General features: G+C 35.1%; 1 protein-coding gene across 1 annotated transcript in view; it reads left to right on the forward strand.

The window, feature by feature from the left end:
* Nucleotides 1–15,509, forward strand: part of FMN2 (formin 2) — a gene marked incomplete at both ends in the record, with an annotated part of 156,227 nt that overhangs the window by 36,762 nt on the left and 103,956 nt on the right. The window contains 2 exons of the mRNA XM_084261664.1: nucleotides 2,212–2,273; nucleotides 13,579–13,611. Of these exons, the coding sequence (XP_084117790.1) occupies nucleotides 2,212–2,273; nucleotides 13,579–13,611 (95 nt within the window). The remainder of the gene's footprint in view (nucleotides 1–2,211; nucleotides 2,274–13,578; nucleotides 13,612–15,509) is intronic.

The raw sequence follows: 15,509 nt of genomic DNA on the forward strand, positions 1-15,509 counted from the left end.
TGCTGAGCATGATGTCTTATGGTATAGAGAGATCACTGTGATGAGCTTGGGTCAGGTGTCATGGCTGTGTCCCCTCCCAGTTTCTTGGGCACCTATGAGAGGCTGAAAAGTCCTTGACTGCTTGGCAACAACTAAAATTATGTGTTATTGAAAATATTCTCATCTTAAATCCAAAACACTGTGCTACAGGGGCTTCTAGTAAGAAAATTCCAATCGACACCAGGACAAAATGCTAATACTCTTCATTTGAAAGGACATTAATAGCTTTTACAAAAAAATAACCACTCACTGATTTTGGTGGGTTCTTCTGGTTACAATTCGGAGAAAGTGCTCAATTTTAGAAGCATCCTGAATTTTCTTCAGTCAATGCACTTATCTGAAAGTCAGCAACAAGGCAGCAGGATCAATCCATACTGAATATTTGTCAAAGTGCGAGATTCATTTCCTGCTAATGACAGCCTATCCTCATCCAGCTTTTTGTGACTGGGAATAATTGTTTTCAGATGAGTCTTGAAATGCTGTTTCGGTATACAATTAAAAGAGTAAAAAAGGTTGCAGACTGTTAATTTTCAAAGGGTAGCCTTGCTGCATAACTGCCACTGGCAATGAAGCATCCCCCTTACATGTTTTGCCTCCCAACAGCTGAGATTATCAGAAAGCTGTGAGACCAAATGTCTAGGAATTATGAATCCAGAGCTTCTGGACCACAACTGCTCTGCTCTTCCTACAAATGGTCAAAAGATTTGTCTGCTGTACTGTAGGATGCCTAAAAGATATAGAAAGGATGTCAAACGCATATGTTCTCTGGGCAGATATAAAAAAATTATTTCCATTCTTGTCCTGTATATAAAATTATGACAGTTAGAGAGGCATCATTAGCAGTAGCTACTAAGCTGGTTAGCAATCTTTGCACTGTGTGGCTGCTGGAGTTTTTTGGTCTTGGATTTTTTTTCTTTCTTTTTTCTAGTTCTCTCCTATCAGGCAAGAAAACTAAGGCAAAAAGACGTTTTTTTAATGTTCAGAGAAGAACTCTGTAGAATGGTCAGAATGGAAAACAGTTTTTAACTGAAGCCCTGTTCTTTAGCTACAAGACTATATTACATAAATAAATTTTAAAAAGTATTTGTTATTCTCTGCAATGTCTTACCGAAAGACTTGAGCGTCCTGACCATGTACTGGGTTGTTACATATTTGTGTCATTTACATAAAAAAATCTTACTACTTTTATCCAGCAGCTATTCAAAATACAGAACTATAGAAGCAATGCAGAACATGCCTCTTACTGAAATAAATATTAGCATGATCTAGGTTTTGATGTAATCTCTTTTTTCCTTAGGTTTGGTTTAAATTCAAATGTTTTTATGAAAGCAGATGTCTCAAAGACTTGTATGAACTGGATAGAATAATTGTTAGCCAGATTTTAAAATAAGCAAGGGAATCTTGGTACAGAAGTAGGGGGGATTATGTCTCATGTTTGGAAGCCCATTTTCCAGGTAAAATGTGCAGATAAAAGTTCTGGGAAGCTCTGACTGTACAGTAAGTGTACTGCACCAGACCATCCCTTTGTAAGGCTGAGATGTTGTAGGTAGTGAATAATAAAGCTAGGATGAAATTTAGTTTTCTCAAAATGTATTTGTAATAGTAAGGCCAATTGCATTCAAGTGTACTTTTAAAATGTGAGTTGAGGTCTGTATCACCATTTTCATGGAGATTTCAAGTTTTGACAGCAGGGCAGAGAACGGACGGTGAGGATATGAAAAAGGCAACATAGATGTCAACAGTCATCATTCTGTTTGTGGTTTCTTTTGACCTTGTGAACAGACACAGTCCACAGACCTTGAGGACAGAAATACTTCTTAATGAGATTGGATGGAAGAACTAGCATGCGAACCTTCCCCTGACCTTCTGTGGAATCTGTAGAATAGAGCCATAAGTAACTACTCAAAATGGACTTCTTTCAAGTTTAAGATGGTAGCATTTAATGTTGAGTCATAATACTTACACTGCAAATAGAGATCAAATCAAGCTGGCTTTATTTATGCCTATAACCTGTTTGGTTGATTTACCTGTCCCACTTTCCAATTTATCCACTTAAGATTGTTTTCTTTCTAACTCTACCTGTTGACTAAATTCTTGATGTATATTTCAAAATACCAAAGTTGGTTTCTTTACGTAGAATTTCTCAAACCTGTATCTTCTTTTCAAATTCAGAGTTGAAATCTACAGTCCTAGAAACAGAGAAACAATGCACACAAGATGTTCAGCGGGTACAGGTAAGATGCTAACAGAAGTGCTTACGTATAATTTTGTATAACAAACATAAAAGCAGTACTTCAGTCATTTTTGCAGTATTTGGTATAAACAACAGAAATGTGGTTTTGAGCCTAATAGTTTTATTACAAAATACTTATGTAAGTTATCTAGGTATAGAGATTGAAGGTTCCTGCCTAAGGTGATTCTTGTAAAATGTTATTGTTCGCTTCACTTACAAGTAAATTAACACTTGTTTCTGGAGGTCTGATGGCATTACCAAGCAATAGTAATAGATTTTTGGTTGTATTAGCTAATCTACAAAAGCTCATGGGAATAATATTTACAGAGGCTCTTTTCTGTTTCTCAACTGAAGCTTATAGCCGTGGTAGTAGTTGAGCAGATTTAGGGTGCCAAGCTAGACTTCTCTAAAGGAGATAATGTAGTACTGGGACAGTGGAGGCTTGTTTTGGGCTGGACGTGTTCAACATAAACAGTCTTTTCAATTTTTTTTTTAATGTGTCATCATTCATGTTGTGTTCTTCATTAAATGTGGTGCAGTTTGGTGGAGTTGGGTAACTTCAGATTTTGTTTCCTCAAAAGAGTATCGTATTTTCTGTGAAAACTCTCTGATCACAGGTACCAGACTTATTTTACTAGTGAATAAGACTGTAAAACTGTTCTGGAAGTCATTAAAAGGAAGGCAAATTTCTGTTTTGCTTAAATCTTGGTCTGGAACAAGGACTGGCCAGAAGATCTTGATATTTGTTTCTTCTATTGTGGTGGGGTTGTTTTGTTGTGGTGGTGTTTTTGTGTGTGTATGTGTGTGTGTGTTGTTTGTGTTTTGGGGTTTTATTTCTGTTAATGACTAGATGGTTCAATCATCACTGCAATTAGCAGTACTTGTGAAAATGATCGGTGATTTGCTGTTGGAGAAGATAAGGAATGGGTAGTGAAATGCATGCTACTGATCCTTAGACTTGACAATTTAATCTAGGTTCAATCAAGTATTGTGTAAGCGTGGGTGGGGAGAGTAGGTATGTTACCTTTATAGTTTTGCTCTTGCCAGACAACATTAAAGGAGTTTTTCTACTCAGTTACCTAACTCTTCTACCTCTGTAATTAGGAATATTTAAAAACCAGAGACCACTAATTAAAATTATGCTACATTGCAATACTTTAAGTTTTTAAACTACAGTATATTAGTCTCATGCTATTTTTATAGTTCAGTCAACTAGATTTCAGGAGCAATGCTACTGTAGGGGGTTTTGTGAAAAAGCACTTTTTCCTATACTTCTAGAAAGGTATTGCACATAAGGAGTGTATTTGTTCTCTCCAGGATTTTCTTCACTGCAGGAAATGACCTTATTGGGAATGTATTTGATGGAAATAGGTTCATGAATCCTTACATGTTTTACCTAAAAATTCTTTTACTTATGAGAATGAAGTTTAACCATCAGCACTGGAGTGCTGGAACAATGAACATTTACTTCAAGTTGGGATTTTTGTTGCTATTTTTAAAGTTAGCCTATTGTGTTGCACAATTACTTAATTACATTTGCAAGTGTTGCTCAAATCCCCATCTATCTTGCTCAGTGTTGATCTCTTCTGGCAATAATGTGAACTCCTTCCTTGTTGTACTGTTATTTGTCAATGAAGAGCAAAAATAACTATTTTGAATGCATATTCACCTCACTGGCAGAGTTTTTACTACAATGCGTCATCATCATTCTGGTTTATTTTGAAAATAAGAGTGGAAATTAGTTCGAGGAACTGTATGTAGCTAAAATGTTTTCGTGGATTCAAATTGTTTCTGTAGTGTCCCAAACAGTGGAGCTAATTCTACCTAACAAAATCTATCTATATGAATCTTAAAAAAAAATCTAGAATGTAGGATGGTCACCCTAACTTTTTTCATCATATTTTTAGGTAAATTTTTTACTGCAATCAGAACATTCTTGGTGTTACTTATACTTTTTTAGTGATGCAAAACTATGAAACACTTTTATTTGAGATCTAGCCTCTTTTATTCTTTGTCTAGCTTGGCTATAGTTTTTCTCTCTGAAGAAAGCAAACATTGGTTGATGATTTTTATCTTTTGACTTGATAAATGACAAAAGACAGGGTAGTATAAAATTTGTAACTGATAACTAGGTCTATTCGCAGACTTCTTCCTTCAACCTTTCCTAGGAAAAGACATTTTCTGCATGATACTAAAATAATTGAAGATGGTCAATACTGATGTACATACGCAAATGCAACATGATACTAATAAATTATCTCACTTATGATGAGCAGTTAACTAAAAGATAGAGAATAATTTTAAATTAAAAGCACAAGTACCACGCAGATCCTGGATTCTACACTTTCCAGCCACTGGTTGAGGCTTTTTTTATATATATCCTCCCCATTACAATGTTAAACATAAACCTCTGTATTTTGCAGCATAATTTCCTGAAGTTTTTAAGACTGCTCTTTTGAGTCCAAAATAGCTAATTTTTAATTATTACAAATGGGGGAAAAAAAAAAAAAAAAGACAGCCTGGGAGTATGATAGCTTTTAGTGCAGAAATTGATAAACAGAGGAAAAATAGGAAAACCTAGCAGCCCTTCCAAGTCCTGGTTTTGAAATGCCAAAGAGGAGCAACAATGTCTGCTTAGTATTCCCTGTCCAAACAGAAAGTTTTATTAGGCCTAACTTCTTCAGTGAAGGAATAAAAAAGGAATGGAATATCCTAATTTAGAAACTCCAGCTTCAAACCTGATGTTTAGATTTATATTTTTGTGTAATAGCGAATTTTCTTTCTGTTTCACAGCCATGACCTTTTGTGGTACCCTTGCCATTTTTCCTACATTTTAATTCAGTTTTCAGGTTTACTTGATTTTGTTTACATGGGAGGTAAAAACAGAGTCTTAGCAGAAAGCAGGGGAGGGGAGGAGAAAAACAGATCTTATAACTGTAAAACGAGTACATGAAAATTAGGCTTTGGTTAGTATTTGGACACTGCAGAATTTAAAAAAACCCTCAAATTGTTTGAAAGACACCTAAATTCTTTGTTTTCTTATATGCCTTATTATAAAAATATTTTAAGTATCTTTTTTTGATTGTTTGCAATGAGTGTCTATTGTAAATGTCACATCAATTTAAAAAGAAAGCCCTTGTTATGTTTGTTTGAAGGTTAGCATCCAGATGTAATGAATTCTTTTTCATGCCATTGACAATACCTGATCTCTGTAGTCCTGCCCCAGGAGATGAGATTTTGCCAGACTGTTATAATTCTTAGAACTTTTGTTATGAGATAGTTTACACTGAGTATTTAAGCTATATTTACAGCAGTACGCTTGCCATCAAAAAATTCTTATGCTTGTAATATTTCTGGCTCAGTTGTTTGCTTTGGTTTGGTTCACCCCATTTAAACCAACAAATAAACCTACAACCAAAATTACATGCCTTCTTGGAACACCACGTACTTCAACTGGTAGTAACAAACAGACAATTTTGGCAGTTCTCAGGCACTCAAGACAGATTTCTACTTCATGATCTATTGGTGTACTTTCCAACAACATCATAGGGAAACAATTCTGGTGTTAAAACCTTAAATTATAGGAAATGTTTTGCCATATTGAATATGCTTTCCACTTTGAAAACACTAGAAGTATGATTTTTGGAGTGTCTCTCTAGAGTATTCCAAACTACTGCAATTTCCTAGTAACCCCTCTCTCAGCCTTTCAGCAGGGACTTTTTTTTTTTTCCTCTTTAATTACAAATTATTACAACTCCTTAGGGTAATAACTTAGTGATATTTTAAATGTTCCAATTTTGACACTTAGTAATAGAAGAAAAAAGGGTGATAAATCCTTTAAGATAAATACATAGTCACTCCATTTAAAAATGTAAATATTTGGTGGAATTGAGATTTACTTTTTTGTTATTATAAAATACCACTGATGGACTTTTTTGTTATTATAAAATACCACTGATGGACTTTCTCATAAACATGCTTTCCTCTCAAAAGGTAAAGGTAAGATAAAGAAGGTAAATTGCAGATTTCTCTGAAATGGTGAAATAACTACTATACATAGAAAAAGAATAAAAAAGTGAGATTTTTTAAAAACATTTTTCATTTTGGCATTATGTGGCTTTCGTCAGGGTAGAGGCTTTCATCAGATTAGAGTCTCGTCAACAATCGTGTTCAACAAATTGGAGGAAAACTTGGAATTCCTTCTTTATGAGCTCCCAAATCATTCTGTGGCTGTACCTTTTTTTTTTTCTACTGCTTCATTTTAGATGTTTTTTCTTGAGATATTTAGAAGGACTCAGTGATCCTGGGAAAACATCACTCCTTTTCCATCCATTCACTGCTTGCTGAATTACTCTTTGTAAAGGGGAAGAGAAGGCTTGGGCAAGCAATGAACAGTTCTAATGCAACTATTTTCCTACAAAAGTGTGATTGCTAAAGTCTTATATTCCAGCAGAGGAACAAGAGTACTCATTTGGGTAAAGATAACCTACAAAAACATATGATGTATTCACAAGGATCTGCTATATATTCAGCTGTCTCATTGAGGAATGAAAGAAGCATGAAAAGGGCAAACTTTTTGAAGTTTTATATATGAATTGAATGATAGTGAAGGCTCAACCTACTGGATTTTTCAAAGTAAATACTATAGCTAACTGATGTTTTCTGTCCTGACAAGCAGTATTGGATACACAGTTTTAAGGAGAACTGTATCAATGTAAAATTCCTGTAATATTATGCCAGTGTACCCCAATCTCAGAAAACAAAAAGCTAGAAAAATTCAGAGGTATAAATCTGTTTTTTCTATAGCTTGCAAAAAAAAAAAAAAATAGCCAGACTTAAAAGATGTGGTACACGGGAACTTATGTTCTAACTGTAGGTCCAACTTGCAACAGTCCAACTTGCAGTCTTAGAACTGGGATATCTCAGCTTAAAGCAGGTGAACATCAGGAATCATATGTAGGCCGAGAGTGTTTTCTTTTTAAACTTGAGAGTAAATTATGCTTTATCAAAAAAGCACAGAAAGGAGAAAAACTTTGTGTGAAACAAGATGATTGAAATCTGGCAGAAGACTTTATGGCTGGGGTCATAGGATCTGCTGAAATGCAGAGCATTTTTCAAAGGTGGGAGAGGGGAGTCTAATATTTGTCGAACTTCACTCTAGGACGTAGTAAGTGCAAATGAGGAATACCGTCTTTTAAGTTAATAAAATATAATTTTTCTGCAGAAGGTTCCAGTTTTATTGATAGAAATCTATCTTTTGATTCTTAATATTAGAATTTACTTTACTCTTGAAATCTGCTGCAGTTTTCAGTTTTCTGTCGCGTTTATTTTTGGAAAGTCTAATAAATGCTAATTTATTAGATTTTTCCTGATCTATAACTGTAGCAGATTAATGCATTAAATTTTTGAAAATATTAAGCGAGGTTCTTTGCATTAAGACCTCAATATCATTTAGGCAGAAATTGTCGGTTCTGGTCTGTTGTTCTTCCTATGTGACTAGTAGCTGAACTTGAGAACGCAAGTACTAGAAGTGAGGGAAGAATTGTGTTGGAGAGCATGAAAGACACCATAAAGGTGTCGGCCTACTCAGCCACTAGATGGCAGTTACGTATTTTTTAATGGACTGTGCAAGGCTTCTAAGTCATTCCCGGGGGTCCTTCAGACACCCTACGGTGAGATGGGTTTGTTTTGTTTTTTTAATTTAGTCAAAAAATGGTGGCTTTCTGGTAGTAATCAAGTTAGCCTCTTAAATGTATATAGACTTACTATGGTTAATCTGATCAAATTTTAGTAATTGGAGCATCTCTCAATGATAATAAAGCCATGTCCTAAAAATAATAACAAAAACCACGAAACATTAAATGTTCAGAAAGTTCTGTCAAGTCTAAGTTTGTTTTGTTTTTAAACTAGTGAAGGGACACACTTGATTTGGTCTACAAAAATTCTGGATGACTGTCCTTGCAGTGATTATTTAAACATATTATTGCTGAATTGCCATCGTTTAAATAAGGAGGCCTATTTTCTGCTGGGTATGAAATTAATTTCTTCAAACATAATATCAGATATTTTCCATCTTGTTCTGATGAGGGAGAGAATTAAAAAAAAAAGTAAAATTCCATTGGACATTGTTTTTATCAGTTAAATGACATGCATAGAATAAAAATTATAGACTTCATATTTAAATATAAATAAATAAAGGCGTATAATGTTTCATGCCTGTGTGGTAGAAAAATAAAAGCAGCTAATTCTCAGAACAAATGTTAGTATTTTGTATTATATCCAGACTTCACAATACTTGGATGGACTTCCGTTGTTTTGCTTGAGGGCAATGTTTGCTTCTTTAAAAGGAACAATACATTGGTATAATTTTCAGTGGAGTCACAATAGCACATTTTTTGCACTCTTCCTCCTGACCACGGGGAGACTAAAATTTGTTTTGTTCTAATGCGTGTTCTTGATGTCAGTGTCAGGATGAAGTTTTACTTATATGCTCGTTGCAATTTGAAAAGCTCTTTATTCTGTTTTTCTGGTTTGATACATGTCATGCTACTTCAATTATAGCTCTGAAATACCATAGAAATCATAGCGTAGTTTAGAGCTGAATAGACATTAGGAGGTCATGCTGTCTAATCCCTTCTCTACCAGCACCCTCCTTCAAGCAAGGCTAGCTTATATGTCTCTTTATTTTTCTTGAGACTTAGCTTGTCTCTGATGATGAGTATGTGGTAGTGCTACCATGTACTTCCTGTTTAGCCTAGTCAGTCTTACTACATTTCGGATGTGTTGTTTCATTAACAGCCTCAGGAGATGAAAATATGTGCTCTAAAAGCACATATATTTCCTGTGGATTACTCATAATTCAACTACTGTGGATTTACAGGCATTGATTAAAATTCTCAAGAAACTGCTGGTGGAATTCAGCTGATTCATTTGGCTCACAACTTCTACTTCAAACATCTATGAGAATATGGCACATCATAATATAAATTTTGCGTCTTGTAATCACAATGGGCATTCTACATTCTCCATTTTGACTGTGCTTTGCCCTTAGACAAAATCAGACCAATCTCTTTCTCATTTTATGTACAACTTTGAAAAGCAGGACCAACCTCAAGGTTCAGGCAATAATGATGTCTGGATGTTGCACTTGCAAACTTCCAATAGAAGTTAACAGAGGATTTGCAGGCTTTCCTTTCTTCCATCATTGGTGGAAGAAGAAGGAGAAAAGAGAGAAACTTATTTTAAGCAGTATTACTTGGTAGTACTTAAAATCCTTGGCTATAATGTAAGACACTTTCTCCTTTTTCAAGAGGTGAATTATTGCATGGGATAGGGCTTGGGCAGGAAGAAATTTCTTCTTTTCTGTCTGTCTGTGATACTCAAAACATAAAGCTTATCTCTGATGATTTGATTCTGATTAATTTTATTTAATGTTCTCTCACCCAAATGATACAGCTTTTCTTTTTTAATATAGCCTTCAAAGAGTTAGAGAGGTTGACTGACCTCCAGCCCCCTGCCTTCAGCATGTTCATGGAAACATTTGTGAAGGCTCTGGTTTCATTTCTCCAAACTTTTTCTGTCGTGAGTAGTAGGCTCATATTTCAGGGTAGTGATGACTATTCATCCCTTTCTACAAAGATTTATTCTTGCTGTGGATATTTTTTGCTGCTTATACCCTGCTGGAAGCCTGAAACAAAAGCAACATGTGAACCTCCCATTTTGTGGCCTTTCTGGCCTCTTGGATAAAAAGGGCAAGTACTGTGAAGAAGTATCAATACTCTGGACAACTGCCTATCAGGATGTGGCAAAGTTCACATGGAAAATCATTAGCTCTTTTGATCTCCAGAACTGGAGATCAAAAGAGTTATGAGTCCTTCAAATTTAGATTACTAATGTTCACATTTGGGGCAATACAATCCTTGATGATATTTCTAGTGTGATAGCTAGTATAGTTCCTGTATATGAACAACACAAATAGTAATAGAATAAGGTAGTGGTAGGATAAGGTGGTGGCTACTACCCAGGCTGATGGACAATCTCAAATTGAATTGAAAACCAAGAAAAGCTCTTGTGTGAAAGTTCAGCTCCAGTTGCTGAATGCCAATTGCTCCATGACAATGTAGTAATGTTCAAGGTATGCAAGGTTTTATTTTCAGTTTTAACAGGAGAAGATGGATGGTTGCCTCGGCAACTACCAAAAAAACCTACCCAAACCTTTTAGACTCATAGCTAAAATACTTTAGGAAAAACGCAGGCGATAGGAAGGAAGTGATTCATCACATGATAGTCATTTCAATAAACAGTCTAAATATTGAGCAGAAAATAAATCCAGAATGGGTTTTGTCCCAACTTTTAGGGAAATCCTGTTGCTTATTGGATTGTTGGGGTAGGTGGCTAGGTTTTAATTCTCTTTTCATCTGCTGAAAGACCTGAGTGCAGCTAATTCTACTCTAGCAATCTCTTTGAGATAAAAAGCAGAAAACCTAATGAGACACCAGAAATAGATAAAATAAGATTATATTAAAATTAATAAAGTTGAACCTTTTTTTTTCTTTCTATGCCAGTCTCATATATATAAATTTGTTTTACACTGAGTGCATGATAAGTTAAACCAGTTTCTGGGATAAATGAAGTTATGTGGAGGGGCAAGGTTTTTCTGAAGTTTTTAGTGTTTACTGCTGTACTGAATCATGCCTCTTTAATAATGGTACTTTATATATGCTAGGACAGAAATCTTCAAGACTTGAGGAGTAGGTGGGCTTTTTGTTGTGTTGTTTTTTTTTTTTTTAAATAAAGCAGGTCTAAAACTTTCTGAGCAATCAGGTTGAAAAATGCTATTTGTGCAGGCTAAAAGCAATATTATGTAAGATGACAGTAATTATACTTGACTGCTGTGTATCTCCTAGGGTGATCAATCATTCTGTGAGATATTATTTTCTCTTTTCTTGCCTGTAGACTACAAAAACTATTTTGAGGTTCCTATTGTAGCAAAACTTGGGGATAACCAAAAGTTATATTTCATCTTAGTTAAAACTCTTACAGAAAGAAAACGCTTTCAATCGTTGATGTGTCTCAGGTTAGTTTTGAGTGGGGTTTTTTTGGTTTTCATTATTTACTAAAATGAGAACTTTAAAGAACTGGGATCTTAGCCTCTGAAATGCACTTAGCCTAAGGATAAGGAATTAAAACTGCTCTGAAACAGAAGCTTGAAGAAATTCAATCTGAATAAAACTGATTTCTTCTGACTTACAGCTTCACCAGTTAGTATTTGTAACACATATAACTTTCTTCAGAGGACCGTGCTCCCTACTTGCCCTAAGTTTGTTTATTTTAACTATTTAGATTGAAATCTTTATTGATTTATCCATGTAATTATTTAGTTTTGGGTTTGTTTGGGTTTGGTTTTTTTTTGGTACCCATGACAAGTTATGGCAAATCCTTTTGGTTGGCTAGGCATGTCCTAGCTCTTCGGTTTAGGAAGAGTTGCATAGTCCCAGTGCCAGCACAGTGCAGGTTGATGTAATCCATCTATGGCAGTGTGCCACTGAGTGGGAAATTAGCTCACATCCACCAAATAAAGTCTTATCACTTCAGGCACTGCAGTGTGTTACACTGTTTCTATTTCAGGGCTTGCTTGTTCAGTGCTACGGTAGGGAGATGTGCATCATGTTTCCTTGTGGTTGTAGGAAGAAGTGTGTACTGTTGTGAAAAAACATGTCTTTTGTCCCCATACATACACCTTCAGTATAATAAAAGCTTCTTGAAAAAGATTTGATCTCTTAGTCCGAGAAAGAAACTAGTATCTAATACTATTCTGTAAGGAATTCTACTACTTAACCACTCCTCCCTGATGCTATTGGCTAGTTTGCCAACTTTGGACTCAACTTCTACTGCTGTAAAACTAAATTGGCTTTGAGGATTGAGTGAATTGTGAGAATTAATTAAATGGATGCTATTTTTTTAAAAATGTAAATCAAGTGTTCAGCAGTAATTCTCATTTGATAATATATATAGCACTAAAAATTACTGTTAAAATGTTGTGTGTCCTTAAGGTTGATCTGCAGTTGTAGAAGTAGCTTTGAAAATGAGACAGTTCTAAAGAAAGAAACTGGAGTAGAGATCACATTTCTCTGAAATTCTTAGTGTGGCACCATTTGTGCACGCGCATTCAAAAATGTGTCGCTTTTCATAGAAGGTAGGCATTTATTAACAGAGCAGTTGCAAAGACTATCCTTCTGAGTAACTGGACACTGCTAGTACCACCAGGTGTTGCCTTACTGGAAGACCTGAGGGGTCTTAATCCTGTTCAACTGTATGCTTCTCTTTCCTCTCTGTGCTTGCAATCAGCAGGCAGCGTAGACTGATTTAAGAATTCTGATGTAAACAAACAAAATGATTAAAATTTTCCTAAAAAATAAGTATAAATAATATAATCCTATCATCTAAATGTGAACTTCATCCAGAGAGAAAATTTCATGACGCTGAAAAATTGCTGAAAATTATCAAACTGCTGATGCAACTTGTTGACATGTTATACTATAGGGCATTCATTTCTAAAACTGAACAGTGATATGTCTTTTTATTTTTCAAATATTCTAAAATTACCATTAAGAATTGCCATTCTGTTTATTTTCAGAAGGAAAAGACATTATGGCTGTTCATAAAACATGTAAGCCAATGCAAGTTGAGATAAATATATAATATAGACACACACATACGTGTATATGCATATAAACTAGGGCTAACTTTCACATATGTGTGGGGTTTTTTTCTTCTTGGAAGTTTAGTTATAGAAGGGTCTGTAGGTTTGAGTCACTCATCTGAGAAACTAGGATATCAGCCTCAGGAGAAGAGGTAGCTGCAATCTGAGCTGTTAAGCATTTGAAGATTCTGGACGTGTTCTATCTATTATAGATCAGCATTATGCTGGACATCTGAGGTGCACATGTGGAAAACATGACAAGATTGGAATGAATTGGATGTAATGTACAGGCTTTTGGTACACATGCAAATCCAAATGTACAGCCTTTACCCAGTAAAGCCAGTATTCCCAGATCAGTTGGTTACTGTACACACACAAGCCTATCGTTGCAACACAAAAACAATCAGGCCAGCAGTCCCAGAGTGGGTATTCAACTCATTGCACATGGAACATGTTCAACCTGTTTGAGAAATGCTGGGCACTGTTCTATAGCCATGCACTTCTGGATTATATTTTTTTTTCTGCTGCTCACATCTTTCACACTCAAGTCACCTGGATAAAGCAAGGCTTAAGCTTCCACCTTTCTTTCTTTCTTTCTTTACAGAAAGAAGACTGTTCCACAGTACCTGGGTCCTGGGTAAGAACTCTAGACAAGACAGAGTTCCCTCATATCTCTTTTAAACCCTGTAGGTTTCTGCTGTGGAATTGTCTTTTGGATTAAATATCAATCTTCTTTTCATTATGTTTGGTTTTGGTTTTTATCTGGTCTTCTGGTTCTTATCAATAGCTTTTGATCATCTTTTACATGTATGAAAAATTCTTCATTTGCATATTCAGAGAAAACTGATATTCATTCCTGAATGGACTTACATATTTTAGATTTCCTTCCTTGTTGAGGATAGCGGAGATGTGCTGTGGCTTATGTTTGATGCAGCCCTTTCAGATCTAGAGGAAGACTTAACACTTCTTGCTAGGGGAAACTCAGAACTGCAATTTTAACCCAAATAAATCTAGAGTACACAATTTCCTCTGGATAAATACCTGCATTTACAGCAGTCTTGTTTACTCATAATAAGCCGCCACTTTAAAAACCTGGATATATTGGTGATTGTTTGGTTACAACACAACAGCAAATCACCAGGTTGTTTGAAATACCATGTCTCAAGCACAGAAAAAAAATGCTTCTTAGGGCATGGGGTAAAAACATTCCTTTTATTTCATCAATATGTTTTTGTTTCTTGTCTGAATTGCTTAATCTACTCACTTGATCACACTTTATTTTTTTTAAATTTAAAAAATACTTCTCTTCCAAGAAGAAGACCTACAGAGTAAAATCTCTTGTAAAATAGTGAATTCTAGTTTTTTTTGTCTTGTACTTCAAGTAGATTTTTCAGAGTTCAAGTTATTTTTTCTTGTGAAAAATGGTATCCAGTTTCCTGAGTAATGAATTTTTTAGTAGTAAACTGTTCTGAAACCAGCCATCATTAAGGCAAACCTCTGCAGAATGATTTAATATTGTTTCTTATCATGTTGGCGTCAGTTTGCTTGTGGCAGGAATGAATTTTCCAATTCAGATAGAACAAGGAAGCTATCTGTGTCATAATAACCTTTGTGGAGTGTTTTTACAGTGTTAAAGGAGCATTACAGTTTGGGGAAAACTGGATTTGTTCTCAGATAACTGAAAACTGATGTGTGGCCTTAATCATCCCAGGAACACATTTGCTTTGATAATATTGCCTTTTGAAGATAGGCCTTATTATATTTTCAGGTGACTGGTATGGGGATAAGAGCAGATAAAACAAAGGGATAACAGAATATTCTCTTTTTCCTTCATAATTAAGATCTTTAACAAAACTGTGCTGCTACAAAGGATTGAGTTATTAAGAGAAACTGAGGGATTGAAGCACCATGAGCAGTCTGTGATGTAAATGTGTTTTTAGCCTTTTTTCCTTTTTATAATGCTGTTTGTTAATTTGTCTGCTGTGTTCATTCCTTCACTGTCCGTTAAAATACTTTTTTGATGTTTCCTTCTCTGTTTTACATTTCTCTTCAAAGTTTGGTAGGTAGACTTAGCTGCTGTTCCAGAAAGTTGCAATAATGCAAGAGATTGTAAGTTTTGTGAAGGTGCTTCGCAATGGAACAGTATTTGGTATAGATGTAGTGGATACAGGAGATTGTAAGTTTTGTGAAGGTGCTTTGCAATGGAACAGTATTTGGTATAGATGTAGTGGATACTGTTTTACTCTGGGATTGCTTTAGGACAGCTGGGAAGTTCTAAGATAAACACAAAATCAAAATTTTATGTTTGAAAACCAATTCTGTGCAGAAATTTTTTTTTAAAGTAATAATGAACATATATTTTATTAATAGTCCCCAGCTGGAAGTTGCAACTTCATTTTCCAGAAAGAAAAATGACTTAAATGTTTCATGTGTTAAAGAATGAGATGAAAAACATCATCTTCCTGAAACAAATCAAGCCAATTAGTATATCAGGTATTGTATGTTTATTTGTAGGCTTCTTTCAGACCTGTAAAA

The sequence above is a fragment of the Gallinula chloropus genome (assembly GCF_964237585.1).
Source record: "Gallinula chloropus genome assembly, chromosome: 3".
Taxonomy (NCBI): domain Eukaryota; kingdom Metazoa; phylum Chordata; class Aves; order Gruiformes; family Rallidae; genus Gallinula; species Gallinula chloropus.